Here is a 16,555-nt window from a genome sequence, read left to right on the forward strand (position 1 = left end):
TAAAAGCACAGCTGAGTCAAACAAGACAGCAGTTATCTAAGCAGATAACAGAGGAATGCTAGGCTATTCAACTAAGGAATGGGAAAACCTTGAATACCCAACCTCAGAACAACAGGAAGTTAGGGAAAAAACAAATAACAGAGGATAACCAGGTCTCTGCACAAGATAACTCTGGGCGTTCAAATGCCCAGGGAGGTATCACTCTTGGCGTTGAATGCCAGGAAAGGGTAGAGACTAGGCGTTCAAACGCCCAAGGAGGCAGCATCCTTGGCATTGAACACCCACAATAGAGTGATGCCCCTGGCGTCAAACGCCAAGAAGGGAGCAAAAGCATGAGCGTTGAACACCCAAGCAAGGGAGGTCAGTCACAGACTGATAACAACCCTCCTAAGCAAGCTAGTAACTCCCCTTCCAACACACATGGCACTCGGCCTTCATCAACCAAGGTTGATGAGTATGAGGCTAAGATGCCATTTCCTAAGAAACTCTGTCAAGAGGAAAAGGATAAACAATTTACCCGCTTTGCGGATTATCTCAAAACATTAAAGATCAAGATCCCTTTTGCAGAGGCTCTTGAACAGATACCTTCTTATACTAAGTTCATGAAGGACACTCTGAGTCATAAGAAGGATTGGAGAGAGACAGAAACAGTCCTCCTTATTAAAGAGTGCAGTGCAATCATTCAAAATAGCCTACTAGAGAAACTTAAGGATCATGGAAGCTTTATGATACCATGCACTCTAGGTGATGCTTGTACAAGGACAACCTTATGTGACCTTAGAGCAAACATCAACCTAATACCTGCTTCCTTAATAAAGAAGCTTTGTTTGACTGAGGAAGTCAAACCAACCTGCATATGCCTTCAACTTGCTTTTTCCACTGACTTTGTAGTGTTGGACACAGAAGGGCACAAGAGTTCATCCCTTATCCTAGGGAGAACCTTCCTATTTATAGGATGGACCTCATTGATGTTGAAAAAGGGGAAGTAACCCTGAGAGTCAATGAGGAAAAGTTTGTACTGAATGCTGTCAAAGCTATGCAACATCCAGACATCCCTGAGGAATGCATGAGCATTGACTTCATTGATTCCCTGGTGGAAGAAGTCAACATGGCCGAAAGTCTTAAGGAAGAGTTGAATGACATCCTTACTGATGAACAGTCTAACTTAGAGGATCCTCTGGAAACCTCTGAGGAAAAGGAGAAGCCTCCAAAGCTTGAGCTTAAGCCATTACCTTCCTCCTTGAAATATGCATTTCTAGGAGATGGAGATACTTATCCTGTGATCATAAGCTCTGCTTTAGAGCCACAGGAAGAAGAAGCACTAATTAAAGTGCTCAAAACACATAGGATCACCCTTGGGTGGACTATAAGTGACCTTAAGAGAACTAGCACAGCCCGATGCATGCATAAAATCTTGCTGGATGATAATGCGAAACCAGTGGTGTAACCACAAAGGCAATTGAATCCATCTATGAAGGAAGTAGTGCAGAAGGAAGTCACTAAGCTTTGGGAGGTTGGGATCATTTATCCCATTTCTGATAGCCCCTGGGTGAGCCCTGTCCAAGTTGTTCCCAAGAAGGGAGGCATGACAATGGTTCATAATAAAAAGAATGAACTGATCCCTAAAAGGACAGTTACAGGGTGGCGTATGTGCATTGACTATAGAAGACTCAATGACGCCACCAGAAAGGATCATTTTCCTTTACCATTTATTGACCAAATGCTATAGAGACTAATAGGGCACGCTTTTTATTGTTTCATGGATGGATATTCTGGGTATAATCAAATAGCAGTAGATCCACAGGATCAAGAAAAGACAGCATTCACATGCCCATCTGGCGTGTTTGCCTACAGGCAAATGCCATTTGGCCTGTGTAAGGCACCTGCCACCTTTTAGAGATGTATGCTATCCATGTTCTCTGATATGATAGAGAAGTTCCTTGAAGTGTTCATGGATGACTTCTCTATTTTCGGAGACTCATTTGACTCCTGCCTTTCTCATCTTCCCCTAGTTCTGAAAAGATGCCAAGAAACAAATCTAGTTCTAAACTAGAAGAAATGCCACTTCATAGTAACTGAAGGCTGTAAGAACCGGGACTAATCAACCGCCTAATTAGTTAATTAATATTTCCCAAATTAGGTTCCAAAAATCTAGAGTGAGTATTTGAGGATTTAAATATGATTTGAGAATTTGAGAATTTAAATATGATTTTTAAATTTGATTTAAATCTAGAGTGAGAATTTGAGGATTTAAATTAGGTTCCGGAAAAAACTGTGAACCGGCAGTTGAACTAGTTTAAGTCTGCCCGGTACTGCGCGAGAAAAAGTGAAAACAGTCAAAAACCTAGAAGTCAAAAATCGGGCGTTAATTTTAAAGGTTTGGCCCAAAGTTGGGCCAAATGGGCTAAAAACGCTAACGGGTTGGACCGGGCCCAAGTTGGGCCCAAGCCCAACATATATAATCCCTTTTAATGAACCCACCAGCCGTTAAACACACATACACCAGCTGAAAAAGGGGAAGAAGAGAAACCTCCAAAGTCACTATTCATCACCATCTTCACAAGCTCATATCTTGAGCTACGGAGTTTCGATCGCCGCACTGTTTACGGCCACGCGTTCCTTGCGAAGAGCTCTACAAAACTCATCCAAGAAACTGGTGAGGTAACCATGAAATCTTCTCAGTTCTTCTCTTCAAAATTTTGAAAATTTAGGGCTTTTGATTAAGTGGAATTTTGTGATTTTGGGTGTTTAGGTGCACTCTAGCCTTTGATTAGCATTGGATTTGGCGTCCAAAACTGTTGGGTAAGGTGAGTTGCTCTTCAAGCCTTGTGAAATTTTGATTATGATGAGCCTTAGGTTGAATTATTGTAAATTATGTGTGTTATAGCTTGAAGTTGTGATTATTGGAAATTGTGGACCTTGTTGGTGCTTGATTGGAGTTGATTGATAGTTTGAATTATGGTGGAAAGCTTGCCTGTGCTCAATTTGGGATTTTGGCATATTGGGAATTGGCCAAGGTATGGTTTCGGTTTCTTCTATGTAGTATATAATATTTATGGACACTTAGGCTAGTGACCTATTGGATAGGTTTGGATTGATGTGGTTATTGATGATTCAAAGTTAGAGAGAGTTATGTTCATTCAAAGTTTGGTGTAAAAATATGAAATTCTACAAAGTTGTAGAATTTTGTGATTTCTGGTATGTGTGCACGCACAGCCTTGTGCGTACGTACACACAGGGGAAGGCTTTCAGTTGGTAGCGCTAGCACAACCTTTGCGCGTGCACATCCAATGAAATTTTACAACCTGTGCACACGCATAGTCTTGTGCGCATGCACACGTTGGGAAGGACAATCTGTTGAGCGCACGAGCACACCTTGTGCGAGCAAACATAATTGCAAAATTTGGTACCTGTGCATTGGTGGACGAAATTGTGATCCATGTTCTAACTATTTGTATGAAATCATTATTATGGCACTGGTTGAATTCACAACTCCGTTCAACTAACCAGCAAGTGTACTGGGTCGTCCAAGTAATAAACCTTACGCGAGTAAGGGTCGATCCCACAGAGATTGTTGGTATGAAGCAAGCTATGGTCACCTTGTAAATCTCAGTTAGGCAGATTAAATTGGTTTATGGGTTCGAAAATAGAAATAAGAAAATAGATGAAATAATAAAAGGGATAAAATACTTATGCAGATTCATTGGTGGGAATTTCAGATAAGCATATGGAGATACTGTATGGCTAAAGGACGCCTGCTTTCCTACTGCTTCAACTCAATCCTTCTTACTCCTTTCCATGGCAAGCTGTGTATAGGGGTTCACCGTTCGACGATGGCTACTTTCTATCCTCACGGGAAAATGGTCCTCTGCGGCTGTCACTCGCATGGCTAATCGTCTGGAGGCATCACCTGGCCGAAGGCTACATCCCATCCTCGCAGTGAAAACTACGCTCACGCGCTCTGTCACAGCACGGCTAATCACTGGTTGGTTCCCGCGCCTACTGGAATAGAATCCCTTGATTCTTTTGCGTCTGTCACTAACGCCCAGCACTTGCGAGTCTGAAGCACGTCACAGTCATTCATTACCGGAATCCTACTCGGAATACCACAGACAAGGTTAGACTTTCCGGATTCCCAGGATCCTACTCGGAATACCACAGACAAGGTGAGACTTTCCGGATCCTCATAAATGCCGCCATCTATCTAGCTTATACCACGAAGATTCCGTTGGGGAATCTAAGAGATACACATTCAAGCTCTGTTGCATGTAGAACGGAAGTGGTTGTCAATCACGCGCATTCATAAGTGAGAATGATAATGAGGGTCATATAATCATCACATTCATCATGTTCTTGGGTACGAATGAATATCTTGGAATAAGAATAAGAGAGAATTGAATAAAAGAAAATAGAATTGCATTAATACTTGAGGTACAGCAGAGCTCCACACGCTTAATCTATAGTGTGCAGAAACTCCACCGTTGAAAATACATAAGTAAAAGGTCCAGGCATGGCCGAATGGCCAGCCCCCATGGTCTAAGAACTATGCGTTCCAAGATATCTAATACAATAGTTAAATGTTCTATTTATAATAAACTAGCTCCTAGGGTTTACATGAGTAAGTACTTGATGCATAAATCCACTTCCGGGGCCCACTTGGTGTATGCTTGGGCTGAGCTTGATCAATCCACGAGCTGAGGCTTCTCTTGGAGTTGAACTCCGAGTTATGACGTGTTTTGGGCGTTCAACTCCGGATCATGACGTTTTTCTGGCGTTTAACTCCAGACAGCAGCATGAACTTGGCGTTCAACGCCAAGTTACGTCGTCAATTTCCGAATAAAGTATGGACTATTATATATTGCTGGAAAGCCCTGGATGTCTACTTTCCAACGCCGTTGAGAGCGTGCCATTTGGAGTTCTGTAGCTCCAGAAAATCCATTTCGAGTGCAGGGAGGTCAGATTCCAACAGCATCAGCAGTCCTTTTGTCAGCCTTTTTCAGAGTTTTGCTCAAATCCCTCAATTTCAGTCAGAATTTACCTGAAATCACAGAAAAACACACAAACTCATAGTAAAGTCCAGAAATGTGAATTTAACATAAAAACTAATGAAAACATCCCTAAAAGTAGCTTAAACTTACTAAAAACTACCTAAAAACAATGCCAAAAAGCGTATAAATTATCCGCTCATCACAACACCAAACTTAAATTGTTGCTTGTCCCCAAGCAACTGAAAATCAAATAGGATAGAAAGAAGAGAATATACTATAAATTCCAGAATATCAATGAATATTAATTATAATTAGATGGGCGGGACTTGTAGCTTTTTGCTTCTGAACAGTTTTGGCATCTCACTTTTTCCTTTGAAGTTCAGAATGATTGGCTTCTCTAGGAACTTAGAATTTCGGATAGTGTTATTGACTTTCCTAGTTAAGCATGTTGATTCTTGAACACAGCTACTTATGAGTCTTGGCCGTGGCCCTAAGCATTTTGTTTTCCAGTATTACCACCGGATACACAAATACCACAGACACATAACTGGGTGAACCTTTTCAGATTGTGATTTAGCTTTGCTAGAGTCCCCAGTTAGAGGTGTCCAGAGCTCTTAAGCACACTCTTTTTGCTTTGGATCACGACTTTAACCACTCAGTCTCAAGCTTTTCACTTGGAACTTCATGACACAAGCACATGGTTAGGGACAGCTTGATTTAGCCGCTTAGGCCTGGATTTTATTTCCTTGGGCCCTCCTATCCATTGATGCTCAAAGCCTTGGATCCTTTTTACCCTTGCCTTTTGGTTTTAAGGGCTACTGGCTTTTTCTGCTTGCTTTTTCTTTTTCTTTCTATTCTTTTTTTCGCCATTTTTTTTTCAAATTTTTTTTTTGCAAGCTTTCTTTTTCACTGCTTTTTCTTGCTTCAAGAATCAATTTCATGATTTTTCAGATCCTCAATAACATTTCTCTTTGTTCATCATTCTTTCAAGAGCCAACAATTTTAACATTCATAAACAACAAGATCAAAAGACATATGCACTGTTCAAGCATTCATTCAGAAAACAAAAGTATTGCCACCACATCAATATAATTAAATTAAATTCAAGAGCTATTTTCGAAATTTATGTACTTCTTGTTCTTTTGAATTAAAACATTTTTCATTTAAGAGAAGTGAAGGATTAATGGATTTTATTCATAGCTTTAAGGCATGGTTACATACTAATGATCATGAAATAAAGACACAAAACATAGATAAACACAACATTAAAAACCAAAAAGCAGAAAGAAATAAGAACAAGGAATGAATCCACCTGAGTGAAGGTGGCGCCCTCTTCTTGAAGGACCAATGATGTTCTTAAGCTCTTCTATGTTCCTTCCTTGCCTTTGTTGCTCCTCCCTGATTGCTCTTTGATCTTCTCTTATTTCTTGGAGAATGATGGAGTGCTCATGATGTTCCACCCTTAGTTGCTTCCAATATTTGTGTGGAGGACAACTTATCCCCTGAGGTATCTCAGGGATCTCTTGATTTGCAGCCACATGTTCTACCACTGAGCTATGACGGCTTATATTAGTCTTTCCATCTCCCAGGACTCAGAGGTGGAAGCTTTTGTCTTCTTCTTTTTTTTTTTTTGAATGTCTCTGGCCTTAGGTGCCATTAATGGTTATGGAAAGGCAAAAAGCTATGCTTTTACCATACCAAACTTAGAAAATTGCTCGCCCTTGAGCAAGAGAAGAAATAAGAGAAGAAGAAGAAGAAGAAGAAGAAAATGGAGGAGAGTGATGGGAGATGGATTCGGCTATATGGGTGGGATTAGGTGGGAAGGAGAAGTTAAATTGTAAAGGTAGGTGGGGTGTATGGGGAAGAGTGGATAAATGTGGGTGGTGAATGAAAAATAGAAGGGATGACCATGAATAGAGAGAGAGAGGGCGAGGTAGGTGGGGATCCTGTGAGGTCCACAGATCCTGAGGTGTCAAGGAATTCCATCCCTACACCAAATAGGCATGTAAAATGCCTTGGCACACCATTCTGGCGTTTAAACGCCCATTGGTGCACATTCTGGGCGTTCAACGCCCATGTAAAGCATGTTTCTGGCGTTGAACGCCAGTTTCATGCTTGTTACTGGCGTTCAGCGCCAGTTTTTTCCTTTCTGGGCACATTCCTGGCGTTCAGCACCAGGATGTTGCTTGTTTCTGGCGTTCAGCGCCAGAATGGTGCTCTGTTTTGGCGTTGAACGCCGGCCAGATGCACCTTACTGGCGTTGAACCCCAGCCTGTGCGTCCTCCAGGGTGAAATTTTTTTTTCTTCTGCTGTTTTTGATTCTGTTTTTAATTTTTTTGATTTTTTCGTGACTCCTCATGATCATGTACCTAATAAAACACAAAATAACAATAAAATAGTATAAAATAGAAATTAGATAAATAAAATTGGGTTGCCTCCCAACAAGCGCTTCTTTAATGTCAATAGCTTGACAGTGGCTCTCATGGAGCCACAAGGTGATCAGGTCAATGTTGTATAGTTGTCCACACCAAACTTAGAGTTTGGATATAGGATCTTAACACCAAACTTAGAGTTTGGTTGTGGCCTCACAACACCAAACTTAGAGTTTGACTGTGGGGGCTCTTCTTCCTGACTCTGAACTGAGAGAAGCTCTTCATGCTTACTCTCTTTTGTCACAGAGGAATGGCCATGTGCCTTGAACACAAGGTAGTCCCCATTCAATTGAAGGACTAGTTCACCTCTGTTGACATCTATCACAGCTCCTGCTGTGGCTAGGAAAGGTCTTCCAAGGATGATGCAATCATCCTCTTCCTTCCTAGTGTCTAAGATTATGAAATCAGCAGGGATGTAAAGGCCTTCAACCTTTACTAACACGTCCTCTAATTTCCATAAGCTTGTCTCAATGACTTGTCTGCCAGTTGTAATGAGAACAAGGCAGGTTGTACTTCAATGATCCCCAGCTTCTCCATTACAGAGAGTGGCATTAGATTTATTCCTGACCCCAGGTCACACAGAGCTTTTTCAAAGATCATGGTGCCTATGGTACAAGGTATTAAGAACTTGCCAGGATCTTGTTTCTTTTGAGGTAGAATTTTCTGAATCCAAGTATCCAGTTCATTAATGAGCAAAGGAGGTTCACTTTCCCAGGTCTCATTACCAAACAACTTGGCATTCAGCTTCATGATAGCTCCTAAATATTGAGCAACTTGCTCTCCAGTCACGTCTTCATCCTCTTCTGAGGAAGAATAGTCTTCAGAGCTCATGAATGGCAGAAAGAGATTTAATGGAATCTCTATGGTCTCTATATGAGCCTCAGATTCCTTTGGATCCTTAATAGGAAACTCCTTCTTGCTTGAGGGACGTCCCAAGAGGTCTTTCTCACTAGGATTTTCGTCCTCCTCCTCCCTTGTGCATTCGGCCATATTGACTATGTCAATGGCCTTGCACTCTCCTTTTGGATTCTCTTCTGCATTGCTTGGGAGAATACTGGGAGGAATTTCAATGACTTTCTTACTCAGCTGGCCCACTTGTGCCTCCAGATTTCTAATGGAGGATCTTGTTTCACTCATGAAACTGAAAGTGGCCTTTGACAGATCAGAGACTACATTGGCTAAATTAGAGGTGTTTTGTTCAGAATTCTCTGTCTGTTGCTGAGAAGATGATGGATATGGCTTGCTATTGCCCAGCCTGTTGCGTCCACCATTGTTAAAACCGTGTTGAGGTTTTTGTTGATCCTTCCATGAGAAATTTGGATGATTTCTCCATGATGAGTTATAGGTGTTTCTATAAGGTTCACCCATGTAATTAACCTCTGCCATGGCAGGGTTCTTAGGATCATAAGCTTCTTCAGAAGCTGCCTCTCTAGTACTGTTGGATGCATGTTGCAATCCATTCAGATTTTGAGAGATCATGTTGACCTGTTGAGTCAACACTTTGTTCTGAGCCAATATGGCATTCAGAGTATCAATTTCAAGAACTCCTTTCTTCTGAGGTATCCCATTGTTCACGGAATTCCTCTCAGAAGTGTACATGAACTGGTTATTTGCAACCATGTCAATGAGTTCTTGAGCCTCTTCTGGCATTTTCTTCAGATGAATAGATCCACCTGCAGAATGGTCCAATGACATTTTCGAAAATTCAGAGAGACCATAATAGAATATATCTAATATGGTCCATTCTGAGAACATGTCAGATGGACATCTTTTGGTCAGCTGCTTGTATCTTTCCCAAGCTTCATAGAGGGATTCACCATCTTTTTGTTTGAAGGTTTGAACATCCACTCTCAGCTTGCTCAGCTTTTGAGGAGGAAAGAATTTATCCAAGAAGGCAGTGACTAGCTTATCCCAGGAGTCCAGGCTATCCTTAGGTTGTGAATCCAACCATATTCTAGCTCTGTCTCTTACAGCAAAAGGGAAAAGCATGAGTCTGTAGACTTCAGGATCTACTCCATTCGTCTTTACAGTCTCACAGATCTGCAAGAACTCAGTTAAAAACTGATAAGGATCTTCAGATGGAAGTCCATAAAACTTGCAGTTTTGTTGCATTAATGCAACTAGCTGAGGTTTCAGCTCAAAGTTATTGGCTCCAATGGCAGGAATGGAGATGCTTCTTCCATCAAACTTGGACGTTGGCTTTCTGAAGTCACCAAGCATTCTCCTTGCATTATTATTATTTTCGGCTGCCATCTCCTTCTCTTGTTCGAAAATTTCTGAAAGGTTGTTTCTGGATTGTTGTAATTTAGCTTCTCTTAATTTTCTCTTCAGAGTCCTTTCAGGTTCTGGATCAATTTCAACAAGAGTGCTTTTATCCTTGTTCCTGCTCATATGAAAGAGAAGACAACAAGAAAAGAAGAGGAATCCTCTATGTCACAGTATAGAGATTCCTTTATGTTAGTAGAAAAAGAAAGGGGTAGAAGAATGAAGAAGGAGATTCGGAATTTTGGATGAAGAGAGGTGAAGAGAAGTGTTAGTAATTAAATAATTAAATAGAAGAAGAAAAGAGAAGAGAAATTTCGAAAATAATTTTGAAAAGGGGTTAGTGATTTTCGAAAATTAGAGATAAGTTGTAATTAAAATTAAAACATGAAACAATTAGTTAATTAAAAATAATTTTTGAAAAAGAGAGAGATATTTTCGAAAATAGAAAAGGGAGAATTAGTTAGGTGGTTTTGAAAAAGATATGAAACAAACAAAAAGTTAGTTAGTTGATTGAAAAAGATTTGAAATCAAAATTGAAAAAGACAAGAAGATATTAAGTTAGATAAGATATTTTGAAATCAAATTTTGAAAAAGATAAATTTTTTTGAAAAAGATAAAATAAAAGATAAAAAGATTTAATTCAAAAATTTTAAAATTATTTACTTCACTAACAAGAAACTACAAGATAAGATTCTAGAATTTAAAGATTGAACCTTTCTTAACAAGAAAGTAACAAACTTCAAATTTTTGAACCAATCACATTAATTATTATTGAATTTTCGAAAATTAGATGTAAAGATAAGAAAAAGATTTTGAAAATAATTTGAAAGAAAAAATATTTTTTTTGAAATTTTCGAAAATTATATAAAAAAAAATGAAAAAGATATGATTTTTGAAAAAGATTTAAAAAAAAAAGATAAGATTTTTAAAATTGAAATTTTGACTTGACTTGTAAGAAACAACTAATTTTGAAAATTTTTGACCAAGTCAACCCAAAATTTCGAAAATTGGAGGGAAATAAGGAAAAGATATTTTTTTTTTATTTTTGAATTTTTAATGATGAGAGAGAAAAACAACAAAAATATTTAATGCATGAAATTTTTAGATCAAAACAATGAATGCATGCAAGAATGCTATGAATGTCAAGATGAACACCAAGAACACTTTGAAGATCATGATGAACATCAAGAAAATAATTTTGAAAAATTTTTGATGCAAAGAAAACATGCAAGACACTAAACTTAGAAATCTTTAATGCATGGACTCTAACAAACAAAAAATGCATATGAAAAACAACAAACAACACAAAACAAGAAATCATCAAGATCAAACAAGATGACTTATCAAGAACAACTTGAAGATCATGAAGAACACTATGAATGCATGGGATTTTCGAAAAATGCAAGAAAAATTTTTAAAAGCATGCAATTGACACCAAACTTAAAAATTGACTCAAGACTCAAACAAGAAACACAAAATATTTTTTATTTTTATGATTTTCTTAATTTTTTGTATTTTTATTATTATTTTTCGAAAATAAAGTTTAGAAAAACGAAAAATAAAAGAAAAATTTTGAAAAAGATTTTGAAAAGAAAATTACCTAATCTGAGCAACAAGATGAACCGTCAGTTGTCCATACTCGAACAATCCCCGGCAACGGCGCCAAAAACTTGGTGGACGAAATTGTGATCCATGTTCTAACTATTTGTATGAAATCATTATTATGGCACTGGTTGAATTCACAACTCCGTTCAACTAACCAGCAAGTGTACTGGGTCGTCCAAGTAATAAACCTTACGCGAGTAAGGGTCGATCCCACAGAGATTGTTGGTATGAAGCAAGCTATGGTCACCTTGTAAATCTCAGTTAGGCAGATTAAATTGGTTTATGGGTTCAAAAATAGAAATAAGAAAATAGATGAAATAATAAAAGGGATAAAATACTTATGCAGATTCATTGGTGGGAATTTCAGATAAGCATATGGAGATACTGTATGGCTCAAGGACGCCTGCTTTCCTACTGCTTCAACTCAATCCTTCTTACTCCTTTCCATGGCAAGCTGTGTATAGGGGTTTACCGTTCGACGATGGCTACTTTCTATCCTCACGGGAAAATGGTCCTCTGCGGCTGTCACTCGCATGGCTAATCGTCTGGAGGCATCACCTGACCGAAGGCTACATCCCATCATCGCAGTGAAAACTACGCTCACGCGCTCTGTCACAGCACAGCTAATCACTGGTTGGTTCCCGCGCCTACTGGAATAGAATCCCTTGATTCTTTTGCGTCTGTCACTAACGCCCAGCACTTGCGAGTCTGAAGCACGTCACAGTCATTCATTACCGGAATCCTACTCGGAATACCACAGACAAGGTTAGACTTTCCGGATTCCCAGGATCCTACTCGGAATACCACAGACAAGGTGAGACTTTCCGGATCCTCATAAATGCCGCCATCTATCTAGCTTATACCACGAAGATTCTGTTGGGGAATCTAAGAGATACACATTCAAGCTCTGTTGCATGTAGAACGGAAGTGGTTGTCAATCACGCGCGTTCATAAGTGAGAATGATAATGAGGGTCATATAATCATCACATTCATCATGTTCTTGGGTACGAATGAATATATTGGAATAAGAATAAGAGAGAATTGAATAAAAGAAAATAGAATTGCATTAATACTTGAGGTACAGCAGAGCTCCACACCCTTAATCTATGGTGTGCAGAAACTCCATGGCAAGCTGTATGTTCGAGCATCACCATTGTCAATGGCTACCTCCCGTCCTGTCAGTGAAAATGGTCCTCTACGGTTTTCCGCATGGCTAATCATCTGTCGGTTCTCACTCGTGTTGGAATAGGATCTAGTGATCCTTTTGCGTCTGTCACTACACCCAACAGTCATGAGTTTAAAGCTTGTCACAGTCATCCCATCCCAGATCCTACTCGGAATACCACAGACAAGGTTTAGACTTTCCGGATCTCAAGAATGCTGCAAATTGATTCTAGTTTATACCACGAAGACTCTGATTTCAAGTAATTGAAGGCTCTGTTGTCAGGAGAGGCAATCAAACGCATGGACTAGGAATCAAAGAGATACACACTCTAGCTATTGCAAGTAGAACGGAAGTGGTTGTTAGGCACGCGTTCATCAGGGAGAATGGTGATGAGTGTCACGGATCATCACATTCTTCAGGTTGAAGTACAAGTGAATATCTTAGAATAGAAATAAGCTTGAATTGAATAAAAGAACAATAGTACTTTGCATTAATTCATGAGGAACAGTAGAGCTCCACACCTTAATCTATGGTGTGTAAAAACTCCACTGTTGAAAATACATAAGTGATAATGGTGTTCATTGGCTTCGGCCCCAGAGAGGGAACCAGAATGACCAAGACCTAGGTCTAAGGACTAAACGTCCAAAGATCTGGTCTAAGGACTAAACGTCCAAAGATGTTTCCAAAGATCTGAGTACAATAGTAAAAAATTCTATTTATACTAAATTAGTTACTAGGGTTACAAAAATAAGTAAATGATGCAGAAATCAACTTCCAGGCCCACTTGGTGTGTGCTTGGGCTGAGCATTGAAGATTTCATGTGTAGAGACTTTTCTTGGAGTTAAACGCCAGCTTTTATGCTAGTTTGGGCGTTTAACTGCAGCTTCTATCCTGTTTCTGGCGTTTAACACCAGAATGGGGGCAGGAAGTTGGCGTTTGAACGCCAGTTTGCATCGTCAAAACTCGAGCAAAGTAAAGACCATTATATATTGCTGGAAAGCTCAGGATGTCTACTTTCCAACGCAATTCAGAGCCCGCCATTTGGGTTTCTATAGCTCCAAAAAATTTATTTCGAGTGCAGGGAGGTCAGAATCCAACAACATCAGCAGTCCTTTTTCAGCCTCTGAATCAGATTTTTGCTCAGGTCCCTCAATTTCAAACAAAAAATACTTGAAATCACAGAAAAACACACAAACTCATAGTAAAGTCTAGAAATATGAATTTTGCTTAAAAACTAATAAAAATATACTAAAAAGTAACTAGATCCTACTAAAAACTACCTAAAAACAATGCCAAAAAGCGTAAAAATTATCCGCTCATCAATTCTAAACCATAAAAAATTCAATCATCTCATTGCCATGGCTCAGACTATGGAGGACACTTTGGAGATGAGCGGACAGCCACCAAGGTACTCCAAAGTGGCTTTTACTGGCCTACTCTCTTAAAGGATTCTAGAGAGTTTGTCCGTAATTGTGATAGTAGCCAAAGGGCTGGCAATCTTTCTCATGGTCATAGTACGCCTCAGCAAGGAATCCTAGAGATTGAGTTGTTTGATGTATCGGGCATAGATTTTATGGGACCTTTCCCGCCTTCATACTCAAACACCTACATCCTTGTGGCAGTAGATAATGTGCCTAATGGGTTGAAGCAATAGCAACACCCACTAATGACACCAGAGTAGTAATGAAGTTCCTCTAAAAGAACATCTTTAGTAGATTAGGTGTCCCTAGGACACTAATTAGTGATGGAGGTATTCATTTCTGTAACATACATTTGGATTCTGTCTTAAGCCATTATGGAGTTTGCCATAAAGTAGCAACACTGTATCATCCCCAAACAAATGGGCAAGCTGAAGTCTCAAATAGAGAACTAAAGCGAATCCTAGAGAAGACAGTATGCACCTCTAGAAAGGACTGGGTTAGAAAGCTTGATGATGCTCTATGGGCATACAGAACAGCTTTCAAAACACCCATTGGAACTTCACAATATCAGCTGTTATATGGGAAATCATATCATTTGCCAGTGGAACTAGAACACAAAGCATATTGGGCTACTAGAATCCTTAACCTTGATGCTAAAGTAGCAGGAGAGAAATGACTACTCCAACTAAATCAGTTGGATGAATTCCGCTTAGATGCATTTGAGAATTCAAAGATCTATAAGGAAAAGGCAGAGAGGTGGCATGACGGGAAGTTATCTTCCAAAGTCTTTGAACCAGGATAGAAGGTCCTGCTCTTCAACTCAAGACTCAAACTGTTTCCTAGGAAACTCAAATCCCGTTGGACAGGACCATTATATACTACTAGAAATAGATTTTTTCGGACGAATTTTGAGACGAAATTAAGATACATTTTCAACAATTAAAGACAATTTTTCTTTCAAACAAAATTGGGATGAAGTTTTTTTGTCCCAAAAAGCCTTGTTGCTAATTTACATTTTGTCTGAAATTTTTTCCGAAATTTTTTTCAGATTATTTTTTGACAGATTTCGAATAGGCATTAATCTGCTTGATTTCTAACTATTATGATGTATTTTAGATGAATTTTAGACATATTAGCCAATATAAAGACAATGTATTTCAGACAAATTTCAAACGTAAAAATATTTTATTTTAGAAAATTTTCAAACAAAAATATATTTTATTTCAGACAAATTTCTAACGAATTTTGTCAAATATAACAAATTTTTTCAAACAAATTTTAGACAAATCAAATATTTCTTTTCAATGAAATTTCAGACAAATTTAATTTAAAAGAATTTACATATTTGAAACAAATTTCATACAAACAAAAAATTATTTTCGTAAAAATTTTCTACAAATTTAATATAATATTTCAAACAATTTTCATACAAAATAATTTGCTATTTAATATATAGGGTTAACCTCCAAAAACGTCCCTGAATTATTCAAACGCTGACAAAAATACACCTGAATTTTACTATCGACAAAAATGCCTTCAAATAATTTAAAAACACAACAACAATACCCAACAGTAAATATATATTTTCAAAAAATACCTTAGAGATTGAATTTTGATGCAATTTTTTGCAAGCATGATTATAAAAATAATATATTATTATACATAAAAATTGGTAATTTTTTGTTACGTATATAATTTTTTTATAATTATTTTTGTTAATAACCAATAATAATTTTAAAAAATCACAAAATAATATATACTTAACAAAAAATCACCAAATTTTAAGAATAATAATATCTCATTTTTTTAATCATGCTTGCAAAAAATTGTATCAAAATTCAATCTCTAATATATTTTTTGAGAAATACATATTTAATGTTAGTTTTTAACTAACATTAAATATGTATTTCTCAAAAAATATATTAGAGATTGAATTTTGATACAATTTTTTGCAAGCATGATTAAAAAAATAAGATATTATTATTCTTAAAATTTGATAATTTTTCGTTGAGTATATATATTTTTTTGTTAACAACTAATAATACTTTTAAAAAATCACAAAAAAATATATACTTAGAAAAAAATTATCAAATTTTAAGAATAATAATATCTCATTTTTTAAATTATTCTTGTAAAAAATCACATCAAAATTCAATCTCTAAAATATTTTTTGAAAATATATATTTACTGTTGGGTATTATTGTTATGTTTTTAAATTATTTAAAGGTATTTTTGTCGATAGTAAAATTTGGGTGCATTTCTGTCAGCGTTTGAATAATTTGGAGACGTTTTTGGTGGTTAACCCTAATATATAAATATTTTAGAAAATAAATTGTATTCGATCTGCTTTTTATATTAAGACCATCATAATCATTTTTTTCCTATTACATCATTGAAATTATAAACACATAATAAAGTCATGAGAAAGGTAATTACCATAAAAGAGTTAAAAAAATATTTATTATTAAAATAATTTTTTCTTTAAATATAATCAAACTAAAATAAGAAAAAATACTTAAATTAAAACAAAGAAAGCCTTTAAAAAGGTCAAATATCATGAATAAAATAAAATATACTAACTAATTCACCTAAAAATTCCTTAATCTAAATTAGAAAAAACATATACTCCTAATATTAATCACTTATATTATCATCCTCATCATCACTAGAGCCTATCC

At 37.3% G+C, this 16,555-nt stretch overlaps 1 protein-coding gene across 1 annotated transcript; it reads left to right on the forward strand.

Moving 5' to 3' along the window:
- Positions 1-13,826: 13,826 nt before the first annotated feature.
- LOC130981570 (uncharacterized) lies at positions 13,827-14,553 on the forward strand. The gene is made up of 2 exons (XM_057905155.1): positions 13,827-13,864; positions 14,247-14,553. Exons 1-2 carry the CDS (start codon positions 13,827-13,829, stop codon positions 14,551-14,553), a joined length of 345 nt encoding a protein of 114 aa, XP_057761138.1.
- The last annotated feature ends 2,002 nt before the right edge of the window (positions 14,554-16,555 follow it).

The sequence above is a fragment of the Arachis stenosperma genome, chromosome 1, assembly GCF_014773155.1.
Source record: "Arachis stenosperma cultivar V10309 chromosome 1, arast.V10309.gnm1.PFL2, whole genome shotgun sequence".
Taxonomy (NCBI): domain Eukaryota; kingdom Viridiplantae; phylum Streptophyta; class Magnoliopsida; order Fabales; family Fabaceae; genus Arachis; species Arachis stenosperma.

What these genes read in the sequence shown, in the direction of transcription:
- LOC130981570 (XM_057905155.1), top strand. Translation starts at nt 13,827, where the DNA reads ATGGAGGACACTTTGGAGATGAGCGGACAGCCACCAAG. An exon ending in ATGAGCGGACAGCCACCAAG is followed by an intron (nt 13,865 to 14,246) that starts GTACTCCAAAGT and finishes TTCTGTCTTAAG; the next exon opens with CCATTATGGAGTTTGCCATA.